The 23381-nt window shown below is 41.9% G+C and overlaps 3 protein-coding genes across 3 annotated transcripts; all 3 read left to right on the top strand.

Moving 5' to 3' along the window:
- The first annotated feature begins 4707 nt into the window (after positions 1-4707).
- LOC101762666 (probable WRKY transcription factor 26) lies at positions 4708-5962 on the top strand. The gene is made up of 3 exons (XM_004980071.1): positions 4708-5042; positions 5414-5521; positions 5614-5962. Exons 1-3 carry the CDS (start codon positions 4708-4710, stop codon positions 5960-5962), a joined length of 792 nt encoding a protein of 263 aa, XP_004980128.1.
- Positions 5963-8946: 2984 nt separating this feature from the next.
- Positions 8947-10536, top strand: LOC101786932 (probable WRKY transcription factor 70). The gene is made up of 3 exons (XM_012848452.2): positions 8947-9497; positions 9631-9735; positions 9935-10536. The coding sequence occupies exons 1-3, from the start codon at positions 9133-9135 to the stop codon at positions 10299-10301; spliced, it is 837 nt and encodes a 278-aa protein (XP_012703906.1). The 5' UTR covers positions 8947-9132; the 3' UTR covers positions 10302-10536.
- A 4144-nt stretch (positions 10537-14680) lies between these two features.
- On the top strand, positions 14681-16293 carry LOC101752790 (probable WRKY transcription factor 62). The gene is made up of 3 exons (XM_004978466.4): positions 14681-15113; positions 15201-15308; positions 15527-16293. Exons 1-3 carry the CDS (start codon positions 14797-14799, stop codon positions 15912-15914), a joined length of 813 nt encoding a protein of 270 aa, XP_004978523.1. The 5' UTR covers positions 14681-14796; the 3' UTR covers positions 15915-16293.
- The last annotated feature ends 7088 nt before the right edge of the window (positions 16294-23381 follow it).

Genomic DNA, 23381 nt, shown 5'->3' on the forward strand with positions numbered 1-23381 from the left:
CTCTGTGTGGTGTCCAGCGGCGGATCCGTCGCCTCAAGCTTGCCCGCACCACCGTCGATTTTCCTAGACCCAATGTCGATTTCTCTAGACCCATCATTGATTTTGCTCACCTTCCCCCGAGATGGACAAGGTGAATAAGCTGATGAAGTGGGTGCGCGAGCAAATTAAAAGTTCAGCAAGGCACACAAAGGACAACTGTGACCCGCAGGGCATGAGCATGACGATGGCAGCATGAAGGCGTTGTTGGAGCGGCTGCCGGATCTATTGTGCGAGAACCTTGGCTTGGAGCACGGCGACATCACAGGTGGCTTCCACAGACCCAGCAAGGGTGTCCTGACATTCAGCACCAAAGCCAGCAGCTACCCATTGTGCCTACACCCGAACCCGTTGTTCAAGGATGACCTAGTCGGCGGCCTAGCTCCAGTTCCTCAAGGATGACGAGCAGGTTGAGTTGAGTGCTGGAGCAGGCGAGCAACCATGGGAGAGAGGGAGAGATGAATATTAGAAGATAGATGATCCTAACTTGCCAACTTGTTGGGGATGTGCCTTTGTAGGCTAGGGTCTAGGGACCCATTTGTATACAAAAGAGGCCTAATTAGGGGTCTAGGGGCTCGATTTGGGCATTCAGGGGTATAGTTGTAAAGTCTAGGGACTTATTTGTAATATCCAACCCCATCAATGGAATAAGCATAAACAACCATCTCCTCCTCCCTATAAATAGAGCCCTAAGGCTTGGGGAGGGGACTCTTGACCATTTGCTCATTTACTCACTTGTTACCTCTCTCCTTCTCCCTCTTGTCTGTTCGGATTTTCTAATCCCAACACAACTTACAAGTGGAGCCCATGTGTCAGTTAATGAGTCAGCATCTTAGTCCACCTCAGCATAACAACGTGGCAAAACCACTATGCAAAACCACCTCAGGGGTCATTCAAATTGTTTTGCATAGTTTAGGGGGTTAAACATCCGGTTTTGTGGTAGAGGAGGTGATGCGACCAACCTTTAATACGTTATTAGGGGTTACGTAGACTTTTTCCATTCCATTCGATCAATATCTCGTTAGCCTCCTCCGTCCTTTCCTCATCTTCTTTGCGCAGGCTTCGCCGTATATGTGTCTGAAATGGTATACGTAGCTCCTTCAATTTTTGTTCACTACTAGTTTCAACACATAGCATATGACTATTAGACAATAACTTGGACTTAATTGGCTGGAGTTAGCAGAGGCTGGCTTGTTCCAACTTGGCTCCCTGATAATGCATGCTTCATCTTCCTGTAGTATCGCGCTGCGTCCTCCTGGTGTTTTCTTGCTCTGGGCAGAGAACAACAGTGCAAAGTAAACCTAATCTGGCTGTTCATTGTCGTTTTCCATGCCATATGCAAGCTAAGTTGCACATCTTTGGCACTGTAAACTGCAGGTAGTAACTGCTCGCTTTGCAGGGAAATCTCTGCTGCATGGAATAACTATCATAACAAAAAAATATAAAAAGCACCGACTTATTACCTCCTTGCATATTCAGTATCCCATGCAAGTGCCAAAGGTCATTCAAATGACAACAAGGTCGCTCCTCTTGGCCGGCTGGCTTTGTGTAATATACTCGTGCACATCAGCACGTACATATACTCCTTGTGTATTTGATCCTTGCTGTGATGATGAGAGCCTCCAACATGAATAGGACAAGCTTCTGGCGGCACGTCAGTCCAAGTAATTAGATATATGAATATATATGTATATAGTAGAAAATGGAAAAGGACACTAGTTTATTAGTAGTTAGTTCCAAGAATACATCTCAGTTGGAATGACGTACTGTACTGTACAAACTAATTAGGGGACATAGTATATTGCTACTTCTTGTCCCTAAATTTAGCTACTCCGCCTAAATAAAGGACCAATGGGGACTGAAGCAGTTCTCCATATATTATCCTGCTTTGGTCGTCACAAGGATGCCACACATGAATGCAAGAAGCAAGATTATAGCTAGCTAGTAGTTGGTAATTAAAAGGTCCTGAACAATAACATTTCCTAATCAGTTTGAGGTAAAAGAGGCAAATTGTAAATTACGAAAAATGTCGCAACCTTTAACTTTTAGTTTAAGATGCAAGTTGCATATGCATACTTGCTCATGTGATACGACATGCATTTTACTATAGTTAGTGTAGTATATATATCTCAATGCAAGTTGTTGACCAGAAACGTGCTTAATTGATTGCCTCCGAAAGAAGTTGTCTGCAAGGACAATAGAACCCCAGCTCCTATGGTTTGGCAATCATACACAAACAAAAGAAATAATGTTTGATTTCACATCGATGGTTGCGACTAGCTGTCTGGGGGAGGAGACTGGTCCAGGTTCATGCACCAGTACTTTGCATGACGATGTTGCAAGAAAGTCATTCACTGTTATCCACAGACTACACCCCCAATTGTGTATTACTACTAGCTAGCTAGCTATAATGCCCAAATTGATAAACAAATCAGGTTAAGCTGGTAGTGCTGAATAGTGATGTCTATGGCCTCCAGTAACATCCTAAAATAAAATATAAAGTGTTGACTAGGCCAATGAGTAGGGCAAAAAGTTGATTTTTTGAACCGAAAGTTAGTCCCAGGCCTCAAATCTCTTGAAAATCTATCCGGGATAAAATTTTCGAGACGGGGGTCTTTAGTCCCGGGTTGTTCAACCGGGACTAGAGACACCCTTCAGTCCCGGTTGATTTTTTAAAATTCTTTTCCATATTAATATTGTATGCAAGTCATATTAGTATTGTATATGCAAGTTGTATATATACGTCATAGTGTGTGTATATATACAATTTTTAGTATATTATACAAATCAAACTAGTATTTATACAATTACTATATATATAAAAATTTGTCCACTTCATTCCTAGGATACTTCCGTCGGGGTGTTGCTCGGTGCGTCTAACGAACGTTCGTTGTAATGAAATTCTCCTTCCGAATTTATCACCTCGTCCACCAGAAATCCTATGAGACCTTCACATATTGCCCCTATTATCTCCTTCTCCAAGATGCTATGTTGAATATTCCACATCTATAATTTGGAAATATGTGAATGTTACACAAACAATTAAATATAAGAAGCTAGAAATAATTAATTATTAATGGTTTTATTTTACATACTTTCATCTCATGCTGTGTCGTCACCTTGGGTCCTACAAGACTGTACAAGTTCTCACAGACGTAGTATCCACACCCTCCGGCACGCCACTTTAGTCATGGGTCCAATATTAACCGGGACAAAACGGGATGGATGGAAGATCAGTTCTCTAGTAGTGAGTACAACTCATTGAAACGAATCCATTTGACTACCAATATGTATGATTCGGGTATTGGATGAATCCTTTACGAGTCATTAAACATAGACCATCAAATGTGAGCTAGGGTTTCTTTTCCTAACCGGTTAAGAAAAAGGAAGAACCGAGCCCTTCTCCTATTCAGCCGCCACTTCCTAATTCGCATCGTCACTGCCCCCGTCCTTTTCAGATGGAAACTACTGTTTCATGATTATTCACTAGTTCACTATTTTCTGGATTACTATGTTTCTCTTCCGATTCTGATTGCACTTGCTGAGTATTTTTACTCATCCTTGTGTTTATTTGGTTTTTAGGTACCAAATGATTACGAGCATGCATGGGAAGTGGGAGTAGCATTCATCCAGAGCACACACGTTTAATTATATAGTTAAATCCAATCATTAGAATTAAGTTGGTTCCTTTATCGTTGGTTGATGGTGGAACGTCTTGGGTTTAATCTCGTCTTTGTTTTGATCCTAGGGAAGGGCTGTGATGCTTACTTATTGCTTATATGTTATTCATGTGGTTTACTTGTGGTTGACAAGTTTCGGATGCCCAATTTACAGGAAAAATCTGTTAAAATTGTCAATAAATTCTAAACTTATATTTTTTTATGCTTTTGGTAGCCTCCAGGTTTTGAAAAAATCCGGGGTATTGCACCTCCCTCCGTGTATGTAAGGGGCTTTCTCTCGGACTTCTTATTTGGTCATTGCATTGCGGGAAGAAAGATGAGACCCAAAAGCCAATAATCTACATGTGTTTGTCTAATTTAGATGACTTTAGCACTTTTTTTTTGCAAGATTTAAAAAATCACCACATGTATAAATTTCTTTGGTTCTACTTTTGTATATATAGCCAAAGTGCATCAAATTAGCTAAGTGAAAATTCCATGCATGTTCTACTACGATGTGATCGAAATGAAGGTACCCGATAATCGACATCACGTACGTGCAACATATACGTACGTACGGCAGGGAAGAAAGTTGAAAGTCTCACCTCAATGCCAATACCGCGTGGTCATGCACGCCCATGCGTTCACACCACGAGATGGATGTCTCACTGCTTCTTTTATCCATTTTTCCAAGAACATCGGTAGTGCATGCTGACACCAAGAGCTCAGCATCATCGTACGTGCCAATTAAGCTTATTGGCACACAGCACATTATTCCATTGTATTGTAGTTGTATAGCACTGTATATAACCAGGTAGTGCATGCTGACGGCCAATGCAAGTACACAGCAACGACCCCTAGCTTTCTCTCTGAGTCGCACACACTCACACCCTGTCACTCATCACATTATTGACACAACGAAAACTACCTGAACCAGACAACCAGTAATTGCTTCGAGAGCTCCAGCAATAACTGAGTATACTGAATAATGGACAGCAAGAGCAGCCTCACGATGCCGCCCTGCGGCCATGGCGAGGAGATGATGGAGGCCATGATGAGGCAGCAGGAGCTTGTGATGCAGCTCCGAGCGCTCGTCCTCCCCCTGCTCCACGGTGTCGATTATACCTCGGCTGACATCGCCGTCCAGCTCTTCGACGACGTGATCGGCTGCAACATCAGCGTGGCATCTAAGCTTGAGGGGTGCCTCATGAGTACCGGAGCTGGAGGAGGAACCATGGTAGAGCTCGTCGATGACAAGTCCTTGGTGAGGAAGAGTATGACTAGTTCTACTACTGGCGACAGGACAGAGGGACAAGTGAAGCCTAATAGCGTTGGTCAAAAGAGAAGGTGTGTCACAATTAGTTGCTCAGCCATCAATAGCCCAATAGCCCCCCTCTCTTTGATCACCAGCTGCTTTAATTTGCATAATCACATATGTGACCATATATAGTTGGTAAATGTAATAATATTATTGAACATATTGTAACTACATCATGCATGTTGAACCATATATGTATAGGATGGATTTATTTGGAAGCTAGGTTAACCCATGCATGCCCATCAACTTAATCATGCATGATCTTCTTGGAAAAGGCCAGCTGATTGTGTGTATACATGTCCATAATCCTCTTTTAACATGTATCATCATTTGATCGATTTTTGGCTCATATATATATATATATATATATATATATATATATATATATATATATATGTAGGAGGAACGACAAGCGATCGAGATCCCTTGTGACACATGTTCCACATTATGATGGCCACCAATGGAGAAAATATGGGCAGAAGAACATAAATGGGAGGCAACATCCCAGGTAAACTAATGAAGCTACCTAGTTCCATCAATGACACATGTTTCCACACATACGTACTAATAATCATATCACATACCTCTGTGACTGAGCAGGAACTACTACAGATGTGCCTACAGAGAAAGGAACTGCTTAGCAACCAAGACAGTTGAGCAACAAGAACAAAATGCCGGTACCAGTAGTGCCATGGCTGTTGAGGAGAACGCAAAGTACACTGTAGTATACTACGGCGATCACACTTGCAAGAACCATAGCACCAGCATGGTCCAGGCACCCCAGCTTGTCAATATGGATCTTCACAACGGGGAAATGGATCAAACAACTACAAATGCTCAAGAGCCTGAGGCAGACTTGGACTTGCCAGCTTTGCTAGAGGTGTTTGACAGTTCGCTCATTAATTGGCAAGACTGGAATGAAGATGTGATATATAACTTATCACCGTGACTTGCAAGATTATGCTAAGTTGAAGGTAGAAATTTTGGCTATAGTCTACTGGATTTAGAGGTGTCCCAGCTCCCAATTATACTGAAAAGGCTAGCTATACCAAGCAGTCAAATTTCCTTTTGCAATGTAAACTCGAGGATTGTTTATTTAGTTATCAAGTAGGCGTATACATTTTCCACAGGATCATCAATAATGGTACGCTTGAAATCAGCTGATTTTGGTAATTGTAGCTAAGGACGTTATATTGAGTACCTAAGGACTATGTAGTGTTTGTGTGATTATTAGATTCACATCATGTACTGAGATTATGTGCATACCAAATGAGCAGACCTTATAGTTCATTTAGCAATAGTTTGTAACAAAAAAATAACAAAAATTTAGAAGAAAACCGTAAAACAATCTAGATCTAGAGATCAGACTTGATAAAAGCTAAAACAACCTACATTTAGAATCAAAGGGAGTGTAAGATTGTTTTGGCCTTGTGTGTGTGTGTGGGGGGGGGGGGGGGTAGGAGTTTATCGGGTAGTGAATCGTACCTTTTCGATTGCCTAAACTCAATCTCGATATTTGAACTTAAAGTCTCTGAAATGCGGTTAACCCACTCAAACATAAGTATCACTACAACATTGCTCGGTTTTACATGAAGTTATTTATGAGTGGCCAATAGTTTAAGCACTCGTTTCTTGAGTGCGCTCACAGTAAATACAAAACACACCAACAATATTGTTGCCAACAAACTCATTTTTCCAACCATTTAGACACTTGATGAGAAGTACTTGTTTACTAGCTATAAACAGTTGGCCAATTGAAAATGATAGTTATCGTGAAAAATCATTAATCTTGTACAAATTAATTTTCAAGAGGTGACGCTTACTTGTTTCACAAAAATGTGTTCTGATCCCATGTCCAATCTTTGCTGGTTTGTGGAAAATCATGTAAAAAGCTATCCGATCCACTGATGTTGGTCTGCATGAAGGAACAAATGTGCTAGTAGCACTACGCTCCGAAACAGAGATCTAAGTCAACATTCTTGTCTTCAAATATTATTCCGAAGTCGATCGCTCACTCCAAATTAAGAATGAATGCCCTTGAAAACCCAAATAATATGCTGTGATACAAAACATTTTTTCAATTGTTATTAGTCAAAACTGATGTTGGTCTGCATGAGGGATGCTTGTTGCTCAAAGTCTGATGGCTGATGGGAACCGGATGCTTGCCTCAACTTACTCCTTAGATCATTCGAGAGAAAACATATTGCATAAACAAGTAAACAACCCCATACAATTTGCTTTGGCAATACCTTAATCGGTCAAAATTTCACCACCTTGTTATCTTTCACGTAACAGTTGAAAACAAACTAAATTTGTTTATGGAATGGAAACAATGTTGATGCTTCAAACCTATCTGGACATGATGCATGCATTCCTCAAATAGCTACTATTTTATTTGCTATTTAATTCTTTTAAATGCAATGAATTTCAATTCTCTTATAGTGCTATATAGTTCGGGCAGAGACATAAATGAAGGCAACAAAAAGGCGTGAGGAAAATATGGACCATTTTGATTATTAGATTAGCATTTATCTATCTTCTGTATGGCAGAAATAAAATACAAGAGCGCCAGCAGAAGAAAATGAATTCAAGGAGCAGATATAGAGCTGCATATCTTTGTATTAAGACGATAAAACTGGAAGGAAAGTTACAACGCGGACCTTTCCCGGACGCACGCACACGGTTTTTGAGTTCAAGGAGCAGATATATATACAGCCTATTACTATTTACTAATAAATCAGTAAATCTCCATCCACGCTTGACAAAGAATGATCAGTACCCTCCCTTTTCTTCTCCTTTTGTATCAAGGCCCCAAATGGTGAGACTATGTCAAAAAGCTTTACCAATTACCACTGATGTTGGTCTTTGATCTTCTTCGTGGAAAATCATGCCAAAAGCTAGCCCCTGACGCGGTCGGCACAAATGTGCAGACTGCTAATAACACTACGATCCAATACACAAGTCCACATTTAGGTTGCTCATTGTTCACTCTAATTAAGAATTAAGCAGGACGCTGTGGTATAAACCATTACTGAATTGTTAATACGTCGCAAACAACGTGGACCAAAAGAGCTTTTTCATAGAGCCTGGGTCATTTTAGAGGGACTTTTGAGCTTACCCGAAATGCTTAGGAAGGTGACGAATTTGTGCTGACATGAGCTTGCTTCTGTCAGCATGATGGAATATCTATCCATGGGCAGGATCTACTGTCTCCAGGTAAGCTATATACCACGAATACATATGCTGATGGAATATGTATCATGAATGAGAGAGTTTCTCGCTAATAACTTGTTGGAATAAGAAGGGATTAGAATTAGTTCAGTTTACCTTCTGACCTGAATGGACTTGGCCTCATTCCCAACGTATTCACAAACAAGACTTGAGAGTATTTTGTGGAGGCTCAAGTTTAAACACATATTAATTGAATTACTTGCATGCAACTCCCCACTCTCTGCATACGTACTAGATATTCGCCAGCGAACTGTGGTTAGATTTCAAGTGTAGTGACGTGTGGTGTTCTTTCCTCTATCTTTTTTTTTTGTGTGTGTGTGCAGCCGGGATTATTGTTGGAATGACACTTTAGGACAGAACGGTAGAAGGTGAAAAGTTCAGGTACTGAAGACAACTGCTTACTGACCAGACTTGTATGTCTTGTGAGCAGGGGGTAGTACCTGGTGAACACAAAAGACAATTGATTATGATGAAATTAGTCAATCCTAGTTCCAGGTTACAATGGAGGCAGCATCTAACCAGATCTTCAATTCCAAATCACCAGTACGTGGTAGCTGCCAAGTCAGAGTCCTTCCTGTCTATTTCCATGTGCTCTGCTCCTGCCTACGCATGCACGGCAGGCACAGCTGATTATATTACTGCCCAATTTGATCGTTACTTACGTTGCATAACGACGGTTCCATACCACTCCCATCTCCATATACAACTGCAAGAGATTAGGAGCAGCATTATCCCCAATTCTCCTTAGCCAGCTGACAATTAGCTTCCTTCTCCCACAGTTGCAAGGAAGTGTGAGAAGCTGCAGCTAAGCTTTCCCGCCTTCTTCCTCTATTCAGAGCTGCAGTCTTCTTCAGATACAAGAGGAAAGATAGCTAGAACTTAGCAGAGATGAAGCACCACAGCAGCAGATACCTTCCTCAATCTTCACCTTCTGATCACCCCTCTTTTGTTTCCGACCACCGGTCGGCGATGAAGGAGATAGCCAGGGGGCAGTCTCTGGTGACGCAGCTGAGGGCTATCGTCCTTCCTGCGCTGCAGGCGGGCCAACGCTGCGAGCTTGTCGCCCAGATGTTCCAGAACATTCTGGATTGCTCCAGCAAGGCCATAACTGAGCTGCAGCTTCATCATCAGTTTGATGCCCGAGCTGATGACGCACTGGTGGATGACAAGAAGAGGGTGAGGAGGATTTCTTCTGATGACTGCATCAAGGAGGAGGGTGCTACTGCTAAGCCCCATCATCAGCACAAGAGAAGGTATGCATCTATGTGATCTGATAAGTTCACTTGAACTGGTGAAAGTATAGATTCTTTTTAGAATATACTTCTTGATGATGCGTGTAATTAGCTATTTCATTTATTCTTCCTTACACAAACAAATTTTAAGCAGGAAATCTGATGATTTGGTGTCACTCGAAACGCCTGTTCCACACTATGATGGCCGCCAATGGAGAAAGTATGGGCAAAAGCAAATCAACAAAGCGAAACATCCAAGGTACCTTTTGTTTGTCCTGAGTTTAGTTTCTTTATTGTTTTCCATTCAACACCTATGGGGTATACATACATTTCTATGTACTCAATTCCATTTCTTTCTGAGTGTTCTGACTTCTGAATATCTATTTGTGTAAATGATAAAAAAAGAAATGTGCACAATTATTGTATTAACTTGGACTATGATTAATTTGGTTCTCCAGGAGCTACTACAGATGCACCTACAGGCAGGAACAAGACTGCAAAGCAACAAAGACGGTGCAGCAGCAAGATGACAGCGCAGGTACTGATCATCCCGTGATGTACACAGTCGTCTACCACGGCCAACATACTTGCAAGGACAACAATGGCGTCGAATCAGGCACCGATGACTCTGAAACAAATACTCAAAGCAGCAGCGACAACCGATCCAGCATATCAACCACTTGTACAGATGCCTATGAACATCAGACATCCCTAGATGACAATAAGCCTCTTGACAAATCTTCAGATTTGATCACGAAGAACTGCATGTATGAGCCATTCGACATGGCTGCTTTTGCACCTTTGGATTTGGACAGCTGGGAGTAGGACGCCCTACTAAGATTTGGAGCCTGATAATCAGGGTTAAACCAAAAGCTGGTGACCAATTGATAATATGATATGAAGAGAGATACTAAGGTATATGTCATTTAGCCAGAATGTGTTTGTATCAAGCAGTCATGAACAAAAGATAAGGCAAAGTTCTTCCACTATAGGTGGGCTGCCATTTTCAACTTGTAATCTATACTTTTATAAAACACATTCCTTATGGTTCTTCGAGAAAGCAACATAGTCCTTATAACTAACAAAATCAGGCCTGATTTTCCTCCAGAAAAAAAAGCAGGTCTCAAGTTTCATGGCACCCTCGATCCATTCCAGCACGTGCATGACATGGCTCCATGTGAATCCTCATAAAAGATTAAAAAAACTTTTTTTTCACCCCTAGCTAGGAATCAGCTGTCTTTCGGAGTTCATGGGATCTATCTATCCTCACCTTACTTCGTATCCATCTGTGTTTTCTGGACTACACATATCAGTGCTACTTAATTCTGGAAAGCATGTGGGAAACTGGGAATTGTTAAGCATATGCAACAGCTAGCTGGCAAGCAAATATACGGATATATACATACGGATGATTTCAAAAGAACTGAAGGGGGTCTGACCTGCAGCCGCCACAAGATTGTCGTATGTGCTCTTAATTTTTCAATTTGCAGTAGCCACTGGGTAATTAATGTATTAAGATAGATGATGTTGAAACCAGCTATTAGTAGCAAAACAGAGGACGTACCCCACCCATTTATATATCGACCTGGGAACCACTACCATATATATGGTGCAGATAAATATAGTTGATCATACAAGTTGGTATATAGTGGTATTATATGTATCTAGGAGAGCATTGAGCATATCTCTGCTATAAACCTGCATCAAACCTGTAAATGTGAAAAGAACCTGAATGCAGTACTAATAATGAATATAGATGTGAGAGACAGTGTGCTTACCATTGGTTGAGTAGGTTCCAATTCACCATGCAAACACTTTACAGGATCCAAGCAAGATGATGACTATTGTTTTAATTACAACAACTTTTGTTATGGCCCTTATTTACATCAACTTGTGGGTGCACTATTAAGATTTGTAGCCTGGTAATTCATATATTAATGAGTGAGATAGTGATCAGTCTGCATGATATGAAACAAATCTTAGGAACTGTGTGGCATAGCAGAGAGATAATAAGGTGAAGAAAATAAGAAATCATGCTGAGAAATCCAGGCTGACAAGTATTTGTGAGTAGAGGGAGTAGATTGAACAGACACAATTTATCTCATCTGTTGGGATCTAATAACAGTCTGAACTCTGAAGCCATTGGATTCTCACACTAATGCAATAACCCTGTATTTTCTGCATTCTAAAATTGGAATACTAGTACAACCTTAATATGGAACTCATATGTTCAGAGTCGTGTGTTGCACTAGCAAGCAACTACATGTAATTAGTTATTATGTAATGACAAGTAGCTGCTGATCATTGAGTAATTATTAACAGGGTCTGTTGACCCCCAGCCGCCACAAGTTTGTCGTATATGCTGTATGCTCCCAATGCACGTGCGTACCATATCAGTTGTAGATAGAATTGATGTTGCAACCAGGAACTAGCAAAAGGCATAGTGGTAGTATCCTTTGTCTAAAAAATGAAGTGGTAGTATAGTTTAGTGCACAAGCTGGCCTATCTATAGGGAGTAGAATATGTCTGCATCACTTCACCAAACACCTGACGGAATCCATGGAAGACAGTGACTTCGTAAACTACACCAATAACCTGTCTATATACACATCTATCTCTTTCTGAGTTTGGTGCCTGTGCAAGTGTTGCTTCTTGTGTTTGTGTGAGCGTGTGTTTTGTTTCGTAATTGTTTTTCTCCTCCTTAAATAGTGACAGGCAGCTGAGAAAAAAATGTTATCCAGAAAATGGGCGGTAGTAAACCAAGGTTTATATGCTTCCTGTGTTTTAGTTAAGCTCTAACATGTTGCTGAGAGTAGGGACTAATTCATTTTGTAATGGCACACCAATGCTAGGCTAAGGAGGCCCCATTGGCGTGACCATTGAAGAGAGGGACGGTATAGGCATCAACCTTGTCCATAATACGATTAGGCTAACTGCAAATAAAATGAACCATGAATGCATTGTGTCACTGTCTCACACCGCAACACACTTACGAGATGTAATGATAAAAAATACATACAGTGATCCATAGATTACAATTTTTTTTCTTTAGGCATGATCAGTAGCAATATTACAAGTTATATATAAGTTGTGCAAAGTTTACAAGTGCCTGGCTACCCGGTAGGCAAACAAAGCTAATTAAAAGTAAAGACCACGTATTTGGGCTAGCCCCGAGTTGGGCCACAATCCCACAAACGATTACTACTAGTCTTCTACTCTTCTTGATATGATAGAGAGAGGGCACATATCTCTCGCTCTCCTCTATAGGTAGCTTGTTTGTACCGCCCGTTGCACAATATTGGGCCAGCAAGCAGGTATGGCCTCTGAGGCTCTGACAGCGTTCCTATTGTGCTGTTGATGTCTTAGAAAATACATCGATGAATTTTTCTTCCACTTGTTATCTCTGTCACCCCCACGTCTACTGTCCTTGAGCCACAAAGATGTGGACCTTTGGGGCCACCTGCTACTGTAAAACAATATGCGCGGCGTGCTCACTGTAGGCTGCCATTGGCAGACAGTGTGGTCATAGATTCTTGGTGCCAACTGCATCTATGCAGTCAACCTCCTCTACTCCCTTGTTGTATCAGAAACCCTAGGCCATAAGCCCTTGTTTACATAATTGAATAGAAATCTTAGGTGGGGATGTCATGGTACTAGACCATCACAAATAATTATTAATTTGGTACTATCAGAAGGTTTAATATACAGAGTCAAAAGTTAAATTTATTTCTACGTTTGAAGATTTGCAATTCAAAAATTCAAAGTTGGAAGCCTCAATGGCCAGGTTGTTTAGTAACATGAAGGTATATTTTTGTGCCCACAAAATGCCACATGAAAAACGAGAAGGGGGAGCCATGGGATGCTATTTCACATGTAAGGGATGTACATAGAAATAACATTATCTTTTGTCACAATCTAGTTTGTTTGTTCCTTATATATGTGTGGCTCACACATATTACATTCATGTGGTGCTCAGGAATCCTAAAGGTCCACATACCACTTGTTTTCTTCTCTACTTTGTTGAAAATGATGGTAGTCAGCAAAACCAGTTCAAGGCTATGGTTAGTCTAAGTGGAGCTATCTGTAGCGTACATATTCATATTACGAAATATCAAGGATTTGCAACTACATGATATTCAATTTCCATGGTTGTCAGCACATTTAGACAATTACTTAATGTTTAAATTCAATTGAGGTCATGCATATCAACCTGGTTAATACTTTGCTCATGCATGTATGAGGATTAATAAAATTAAATTTCATGTGATAATAATTGATCTGCACAAAATCTCAAACTGATGATAAATGTCTCTATAACCTACTTAGTATTATAATTCATCATAACACACATACATCAACAATATCTGCCATGTAATTTGAAATGGCTAATCTCTTCTGTTTTTTTTCTTTGCATGAAGACCTGTTTAAATATCAACAGCCACCAAACTATGTGTATTTTTAGCACATCATCAGCACATTACTAGATATTATTAGATATAATCTTTTAGACATGCTATTAGAGCCAAATCTTGAGACCGGCAGATTAGCAACGACATTGCTCTGTATAACAACCACTAGAATTATTGGCCATACACGTCTTTTCATGAATGCTTGTCATGTCGGGGAACATGCCATCCTACATAATTTGTCAAGTCTTTGCTTGTCACAACTCTGGACCACAGAAATAAAACCTAGCCCAAGTGACCTAACAATGTTTATTCACACATCGAATAACTTATGGAGGCAGCAATTTTCATACAAATGTATTTTCATGCATGGGTACATAAAAGACAGCATTGCTTCCTTTTATGCACCAATCCATCTTAATGTAGATATGTCAATCCTCATCATCTGATCAACTACATTTAACTCCATACTAGTACTACTAACATGGATTCTAATCATCATCTGACCATATAATGAATAGCACTACTACTTACTATATGTCAAATGTGCCTCCTAAGCACCATCACATAACGTAATTATTAAACATGTGCATCTAATGGCAAATACGTAACACTCACAAGTCATGATACATGACTCATCATAACCTCTTACCCATTTATGCATCAGTCTAAGTAAAACAAGATCTTGAATAGCACAATTGTGGTTGTGAGTTCTGACGTACTGTTGGATAGGGACAGTACTATCCCTAGTCTTCTCTAGTGAGAAAATTTGAATAATGACGGTTCCCTCCACCATGCTCAGACTCTAAGTGCTGCTACTTGCTTGTATAAATAGATGCCTAAAGCTGAAGTTACCAGCACCTTCAACTCCGACTGCCCAAGTATTATAGCCAGATATATTGAAAAACCATCAAATGAACATCCTTGAATCTTCCACTCATAGTAGCCGCCAAGTGGCGATCAATGAGATTGAGCACCAAAGGGCTCTCATGATGGACCTACATGACCTTATCCTACCAATACTTGATACCCATAGTGGGCAGGCGAAGCTTGTTCAGCAACTCTTTCAAGATATATTCAATTCCTCAAGTAAGGTTATCTCTTTTCTAGAACTTGGTGACAACAGTGAGAAGCAGGCCAATCTTATCAAATATAAAAGAAAACATGGTAAGAACAACATGGAGAGTCACATATTGGAGGAGGAAACCAAGGAAATTGGAAACAAGAGAAGGTATGTAGTAGAAGGAACATATGCTTACTTATTTGTCATTCACTGGGCTTAAAATAAATATTGCTTTGCTTCTCTTGATGATGGTAGGAAGAATGCGGAACACATAGGTTCAGTTGTGACACAAGCACCATACTTTGATGGATATCAATGGAGGAAGTATGGGCAGAAGTGGATCTCCAAAGCAAAGCATTCTAGGTATGTAACAACTAACAAAACATATGCATTGATGTACTTCATATGCTATTTTCTATGCTAAAATTGGGTATTGAGTTTCTCATCTATTTTGATGATTAGCTTTTTCCATAGCAAAACTCAAATTGCATCCAACATTTCTAATAGCAGAGTTGTATATGATTAAAATTAATATTTTGTATATAACAAACACATATTCTAATGAGGTTATGCTCGAGCAGGAGCTATTATAGATGTGCCAATAGTAAAGGGCAAGGGTGTCTTGCAACCAAGACTGTGCAACAGAAGGAAACCGATGGAAGTGGAACGGTGAGGTTGTTCGATGTTGACTATTATGGCCAGCACATTTGCAAGAAGGATGGCATAATTCATCCATATGTTGTTGAGACAACGTGCCATAGTGTCCCAATTGTCAATCATAACCAAAGCAGTATCTCAACGTTTGTCAATAATGATGTCCATGGAATTCAGGACGAAAACTATGAAAACTTATTCATGGTGCCAGACATGCCAGAATGTTTGAAAGATTTGACAGATACTGAAATGGAAAGGGCACTGGAGCTTACCTGTATGAACTTGCCACTGATCTCTGAGGATATATGGGCATAACGAAATGAGAAACGAGCTCCTCTGATTTCACAGATATGTAAATCGGCTAGTGTGGCCCAATGAGTTTTGACAAGAAAAGGGCATGTATTTTACCAGTAGTGTAAATTAAGTGTGATAAGCCAAAACAGAATATGCAGAAAGTAATCAACGGAAAGAAATGATATCTTATAAAACTGGTGCACGGTGTCCAGCATTCTAGAATGTTGATGTACTATCTAGGCCCTCCTTTGACACAGAATAGTAAACCATGAATACTTTTCCTTGTAAGTCTGTAAAGCTACCTGCAAAGTCTTCCCAGATGGTAATTGAAGTCCTCCTGATATTTGTACTGTCTGGGCTTCTCTTTGACCCAGAATAGAAATGCTCATATTTTCACATAGATATATGGTGATCCAGACGAATTGCAGCCTATATATATGGCCATATGTATATTCTCTTCGCATGACTCCTTGACTTGACCCAGTTTGTGTGTTGCTGGATTGAATTGAACTGAACTTCGCAAGTTGCAACCACAGAAATAAATAGAATGTCTGTTTCAATTGGTCGACCAAGGAAGCACTATATGATTTTTGACCGATTTCAACGATATCAAACTCATATCAAAATATGTGGTAACGGAGTAGGGAGTACTATATGAGCTAGAGGCCCTACGTTGGCCACTCATCTAACTGAAAGATGATGAAAGATTCACACACTATATGCCGGTGGAAAGCGGCGTTTTTGCTCGCCTCTACTAGGTGTGAATGAACAAAACGATGACCTGTCAATTCGATTTTCGAAGACGGCTCAGCGCCCACGGTGTCACAGGAAAACGAAAGGGAAATCCACCCAAATCTATTGGAATTTTAGAGAGAGAGAGAGAGAGAGAGAGAGAGAGAGAGAGAGAGAGAGAGAGAAAGAGAGAGGAGCCACGGCCGCCCGCCGCCGTCGCCGCGGAGCCAAAAAGCAGTCCAGGCCCGCCGCCGGGGGATGGGGTTGGCCGTGGGGCAGACACAGAGAAATGGTGGGCTGAAAAATTAAGCAGTCCAGGCCCGCCGCCGCCAAGACTACAAATCGTCCAGCCCAGGTGAGGCCCAATCCCAGCCTCGCTCGTCAGATCGAGACGGCCCAGACAGGCAAGGCGCGTGTCCAGCCCGGAGCCAGCCCTAACCGAAGGCTATTCATCTCCTCCTCTTTTTTGAAACGGAGCTGCCGATTATATTGAAAAAAAAACTCAGACAAGTCAAATAAAAAAAACAACACCGGGCGGTTAGATTGGAACATCAACCTGTGTCGTAACATGCCAATATACAACTCAAACTCAACTCAACCACACAACATCAGCCGGTTGGATTGGGACATCAACCGGGTCTCTCTCAACTCTGTCCGGTCGGATTGGGACATCGACACGAGCCTCAACGAAGACTCCGCCCTGTCGGATTGGGACATCGACCCGAGCCTCCATGAACTCTATCCGGTCGGATTGGGATGTCGACACGAGCCAGCACACAACCAACACCATATACTGGATCTTTTTTATTATTTTTTTAAGGAAAGAGAAAGAAAGGAAAAGAAAGAAGACAACCTCTCGGAAGCAACCATCGCCGAAACAAGCCACCTTACCGGAAATGCCCGACATCGCCTTCAAGAAGGTCATGGCGTCGAAGACGTCGTCGATGCCAGCCCAAACTAGGTTGGGTTTCACCCACCTCATCCGACAGGGAAGACCGGCATCAAGCTGTTGGCCCCAAACAGAAGCCAAGGCATGCGCAAGAGATGTCCGTCGTCGCCTTCAGGAAGGACTGACGCCAATGGCACCATCGACGCCATCCCAAGGAGGGATGGGTTTTCACCCGCATCGTCACCAGAGTGTAAAGAGACTACCGGTGCCACCAGCCCACCACCATGGTGCTGCTGATGAGCTTTCGCACGATCGCAGCCAACGACACCACCACGGCGACGGTGGCATACGCCCGAGCAAACTGTTGTTGACCCCACCACCGCGGCGCCACCAACACACCGCTGCACAGCACCTTGGAGCCCGCCCGCAGGGGCAAGCTGTGATGCCACTGGAGTGACTAGCCACCATAGGGCTCGGCTGCAGCCCCAACCGCATCACCATGGAGCCGCTGGGTGATGCAGTGCGCTGGCAGTGGGTGCCACTGCCGCCCGACCCCACCATGCGCCGCCGCTGTCGGGCACAGCCACTGCTTCCTGGAGGGCAGCCGCCACGCGCCGACCGTGGGCGCCGCCGCCACCGAGCCACGCCTCTCACCAGTCGCCGACGCCGCCGTAGTCGAGCCACGGTTGTCGCCCATGTCGGGCCACACCGCGCACTGGCTGCTGGCGCCACCGTGGCCGAGCCAATCCGCACGCCCGACGTATGCATCACCGTAGCCAGGCCCCGCTACCACCGCATGAAACAGTCGCTGCCGCAAATCCCTGACACGCTGAGGCCCCGGGGAAGTAGATCAGGTGGCCGAGGGTGCGGATTCAGCCATAGCCAGGGCGGATCTGGCCGCAGATGGCCGACGATAACCGCTGCCGCCATGGCCGCCACCAAAGAGAACGTGAGGGGGAAGGAAAGGAGAAGAGGAGGGTGGTGGAGCCCAGCTGTCGCCTTCCTTGCGGCGGCGCCGGTGCTCGGGTTCCGCCCGAGCCGTCCCAGGAGGAGCGACGTGGGGCCGAATCGTTTGAGTCGCAAAGAGGACTTGTCAATCTTGCTTTAGGTGTAGGCCTTCATCTCATCTCCTCTTGTCGCGCCTCCTTCCCCAGCTCAAGCCATCTCTCTGGATGGAATGAGTGAATGACCAACTCTGATTGCCGGTGCCAATGGGAATTGGGAACCCATAGCGGATTTGGTGTGCGTGCGTCTTCTTGCTTCGTTCCCTGGTCCGACTGACTAGGGGCGGCCCTGGGGGGCAGGGTGTGCGGCCGCCCCGGGCCCCCAAATCCTAGGGGCATAGCAACAGTAACATAATTCTTAGGGCAAGGGCAATGCTTATGTTCCAAATAGCATTAAGGTGGAGGCCTAGAAAAAGGTAGCCTTTGTTACTGCCCCGCCCACAATGGTTCACAGTAAAAGGTGACATTAAGATGGGCCCACTTCGTGGTTAAAAAAAAGGCCCAATTCATCTACCACACCCCCTCATCCCTATAGCCTCATCCTGCCGCTGGTCATCTCTCTCGCTCGCATCGCGCGCTCGCCGCCCCTCGGCGGAACAGCGGACGGGTGGAGATTAGATAGGAGATCGTCAATTCACTTCTGTGATCAGGTGATTCGATTGCCAATTCCCCAATTCTCCATACCATTAATTATTAATTCACTATCACAAGTTATTTAATCTCAATTGATTTATAACTATTATGTATTTATAATAATTTCATCATTGTGGGATATCATGTCGTCTGTAAAATATGAATTAGGTAACGAGAGAAAAGGAAAAGGAAAGGACGTGTGGATGGGTTGATAGAATCACAAAGAGGAGCTATGGAGAAATTTTGCAAGAGTAATCATGACCCTGAGAGTAATGCGGGCGCTTCGACGAACTCAGATGAGTTGGCAATAGTTATTGTGGATGAACCAACTAATAGGAATCAGAAAGAAAATGTTAACATCAACGTCGATGATAACAATGTAAGTGACTCTGAGAACACAGTAAATGCATCAGGGGCTGTTGACGTCAGATTTTGACATGTTTTGGATCGGCGTCAAGAAAGGAAAGGATTGGCCGATGTGGCAGATTAAAAGGTTACGGTTGGGAATCGGCCGATTGGTGCTACAGTTGGGAATCGGCCGATTGGCACTACAGTGTTTCGAGCGATTGGCAGGCGGAATTGGTCGGCCAATTGGAAGTTGAAGCAGTTGGGCCAGTATGGGCTTAAGGTGAGCCAGAGAAGAAGATAGAGAGAGATTGGCCTGTGAGAGTATGGTAACCAACTCCGATACGAGTTGCGTTTGTAAATATTCGTTATCGTTTGAAATTAGAGATAGATTCTAGTCGGTTAGGAAATCAGTTGTAACAGGCTATAAATAGCCATCTCTAGAGATTTATAGGAAATCAATCAATCAATACAAAGCAATCTACTTTTTTCATCGTACTTTACTTTCAAGTCGGCGACTTCGCCAATACCTTTTCCTTTCACGAGTTCGTACGGATTGGCAGGACTGCATCGACTCGACCTCCGGCCGATTTGTAAGTTCCGTTTATCGAATAATATCTAAACTTTAACTTCGAGCGCATCGCTGTCGTTTCGTTTAGATTTATTCACCAGTTATCGATATTAACTAGAATTATAGGTTCTATCTATTGCTCTAGTTTTTATCACTAGTTATCCAGCTTGAGATTCGAACTGTTGGCTTCATTATTGTTATTCTTATTTATCGCCGTATAGCCGATTAGATCTATTTCAAGTGTTGCATCTGTAGCATTGTTTAGTCTGCTCTAGTGGTTTTACCTCGCAATCGCTACGTGGTATCGGCTGTTCTACTAAGCCGATTATCTCTATGGTGAATCGGCCGATTCGCCGACTCGCTTTAAAAGCAGATCGGAATTCTAGCCGATCGTAGCCCCCCGGAATTTAATTGTTTTATTTCCTTGTCAATCAACAGGTCAGATTGACTGGCACGCCGCGCTAACCGCACCAGAGCAATAACCCGAATAGGAGCTAAGCAGATTCTCCCAGGTCGTGTGTTCGACGCTGAAGATCATCAGCTGGTTTTTAGCGCCAACAGATATGCACAGTCTGCTAGTGTTGATGAGCAACTAGTTTACACTTCAGATATTTATGATCCAAGAAATTGGGATGATCTTGATAATAAAGCAAGAGATATATTAGTCGAGAAAGGGCCTATAAGAGAAGAAAATATCGAATTTCCTCTAGATGCTGCCTCAAGATATTTTTCATATGCTCATTATTCTAGAAAATTAAGCAATGGAGATGTACATGATAGAAAATAGTTAGTTTATTCGAAGCATGTTGACAAATTTTTTTTTTGCTGTAAGATCTTCAAGTCTAGCACTAGCAACAGTCCTAGTTCGGATTTTTATTGAGCTCAAACACTTTGAAGTCATTAAATGATAATGAACGAATGTTGCACTAAATTTGCAGAAACTTTTTCTTTTGATGGTTCATTTGATGTTGAGGTATATGATCTTATTTCTAAATTAAAGATTACGAAATTCACTTTGCCAGATGGCGTAATGTCTGCTATGGAGATTTTCGAGCATGTCAGAGATGTAGATTGTTATCCTAATGTCTCCATTGCCTACCGACTCTTATTTACTGTGCCTGTGACTGTCGCATCGGCTAAAAGAAGCTTTTCAAAGTTAAAGTTATTGAAGAACTAAGGTCGACAATGACTCGGGAGAGTTTAAATGGTTTGGCAACATTATGCATCGAGAAGAAATTGTTGGATGAGATTGACATCAACCCTATCACAAGTGACTTTGCATCGAGGAATGTTAGAAGAAACTTTTAAGATAATATGTATAAATAATTTGATATGAATATTACTTTTGGATACATTTAAATATTTATTGGTAATATTTCATATATATTTGTTATAATGTTTATATTAAAACTTCCTGAGTTTTACTTTCACCCCGGACTTCCCAAATCTCAGGACCAGCCCTGCGACTGACTGACTCCATCAGATGGCTGGCTTTCGATGCCTGAAGCCGGCACCCGGTAATTTCAGCACAACTAGTGCTTCTGCTTAATTAATTCGCCAATCACCTATAGTTGTATTTGTTCTTGTTCAGAGTCCTACTAGATATGGCATGACATGTATAACCTACCGAGGCTTCCATCACCGCGTTACTCCCTCTGTATCTACTCATAGCACGCCTCTCATTGCTTAAACTTAATTTACCTCGTTTTATTTGGTGCTAATAGTCCATCCCCATCGATCTCTCTCTCGCCGATGACACCTAAGTCAATAGGTATATATGCTATTTTCAGTACTATATACTATATGTATATCTCATTGCAGCCACAAGCCTGCGGATATACTATTGTTGGACTGCAGCAGCCTGCAGGATACATTAGAATACCCAGTAGCAGCAAACTGTGTCAAGATTGCCGTGTCCCCAAGCTGCTTCCTCTTGATTTCTATATAACAAAGCTGGTCGCATGAACTAATTAATTAACTAGGAATCCTAAACCAATTCAACATCTCATTGGGATTTTTTTTCTGGGCAACAACTTGATTCCTACACATGGAGTATTATTAAAGCAGTATTATTTGAGTGCCACATTTATTTTCTTTGAGAACAATTCTTTTCTTAAGCTGAGTTAGATTCAAGAGACCATCTGCGAGAAAAGGAGGGGTTAAAATCGATGACGTGTGCCCAAGTTGATGTTTCCGACACGTTGGTGCTAGAGGGGAGGAACTAATTTAGTTGAGTCCAAGTGGAATAATATCTTCCTCGACTTTATTTTTATTATTCTAACTTTTACATCATCAAAGAAAGTATGGCACCAAAGATCAGCTGTCATAAGATAGCTCCGCCTAATTTCTTTCTTAGGTCCCCCTGAAGAGATCTTAGCTTCCAGGAACCATCCCACCGCCCCCATCATAGGAGTATTACAGAAAATTGTTTAGATAATCAGTGATCGATTAAGATTGGGCAATTTGCACGCAAACAGCGCAACAGCACATGTAAGCACATTGTATCAACGCTGCTTTTTAGATAGGAGATCAACTAGGTCGTCTTTGTTTTCGTCCATTAGGCTCTAATTGTTCGATTAAAGGTTGCTCATCAGTTAGTATCTGCACCCCATTGTTTCTTACTCAATCCCCTGGGTGTGCTCTAGAAAGAACAAAATTAGCAGCCAGTGTTAAAAGTAAGGTTTGCCCGTCATGGAGTACCCATTCCTGATAAATGGCTTCAATATTACTTATGTAAATGGTCTTTTTACATATCTGGTGCCAGCAACTTTGAAGGCTAGTGTGGAGTAAATAATTATATTCCTATTATCTGCTCTCACTGGTTCCAAATATTTGACCTTTTTGGTGAAACCAGGGATATATGCTGGGGGAGATCAGTTTTTCCTTTTTGGAATTGGCAGTAATTTGTGATTTTTGAAGTAGAATGGAGTATCTTGATTGAAGCTAGGTACTACTGCATTACAAATATATTTTTTTGCAACGATTCGGTAACAGAATAACATAGCCGTATTCTTCATTCAATAAAAAATAAAGAAAAAATAGTTATAAGGTGAGCTGTTTGTTTGTATGTGGATGTGTCTGAAGCAAATAAACTAAGCTTGACTGTTTGAATCTGGCCACCGCTCACCAGCATGTCCACTAGGTCCCCTAATTCTTCAACAAAATAATGTGTGAGATGATGCGGCTACTTCTATAGCCACAATCTCAATGTGTAAAATATTAGTATCACAATGTTATTAAAAGTACAAATTGTTTCTATTGATCATCTGTGCTCATTGACTGCGTAATATTTAGTATATTTAGCGCACAAAAGT

This window comes from Setaria italica, chromosome VIII (assembly GCF_000263155.2).
Source record: "Setaria italica strain Yugu1 chromosome VIII, Setaria_italica_v2.0, whole genome shotgun sequence".
NCBI classification, from domain to species: domain Eukaryota; kingdom Viridiplantae; phylum Streptophyta; class Magnoliopsida; order Poales; family Poaceae; genus Setaria; species Setaria italica.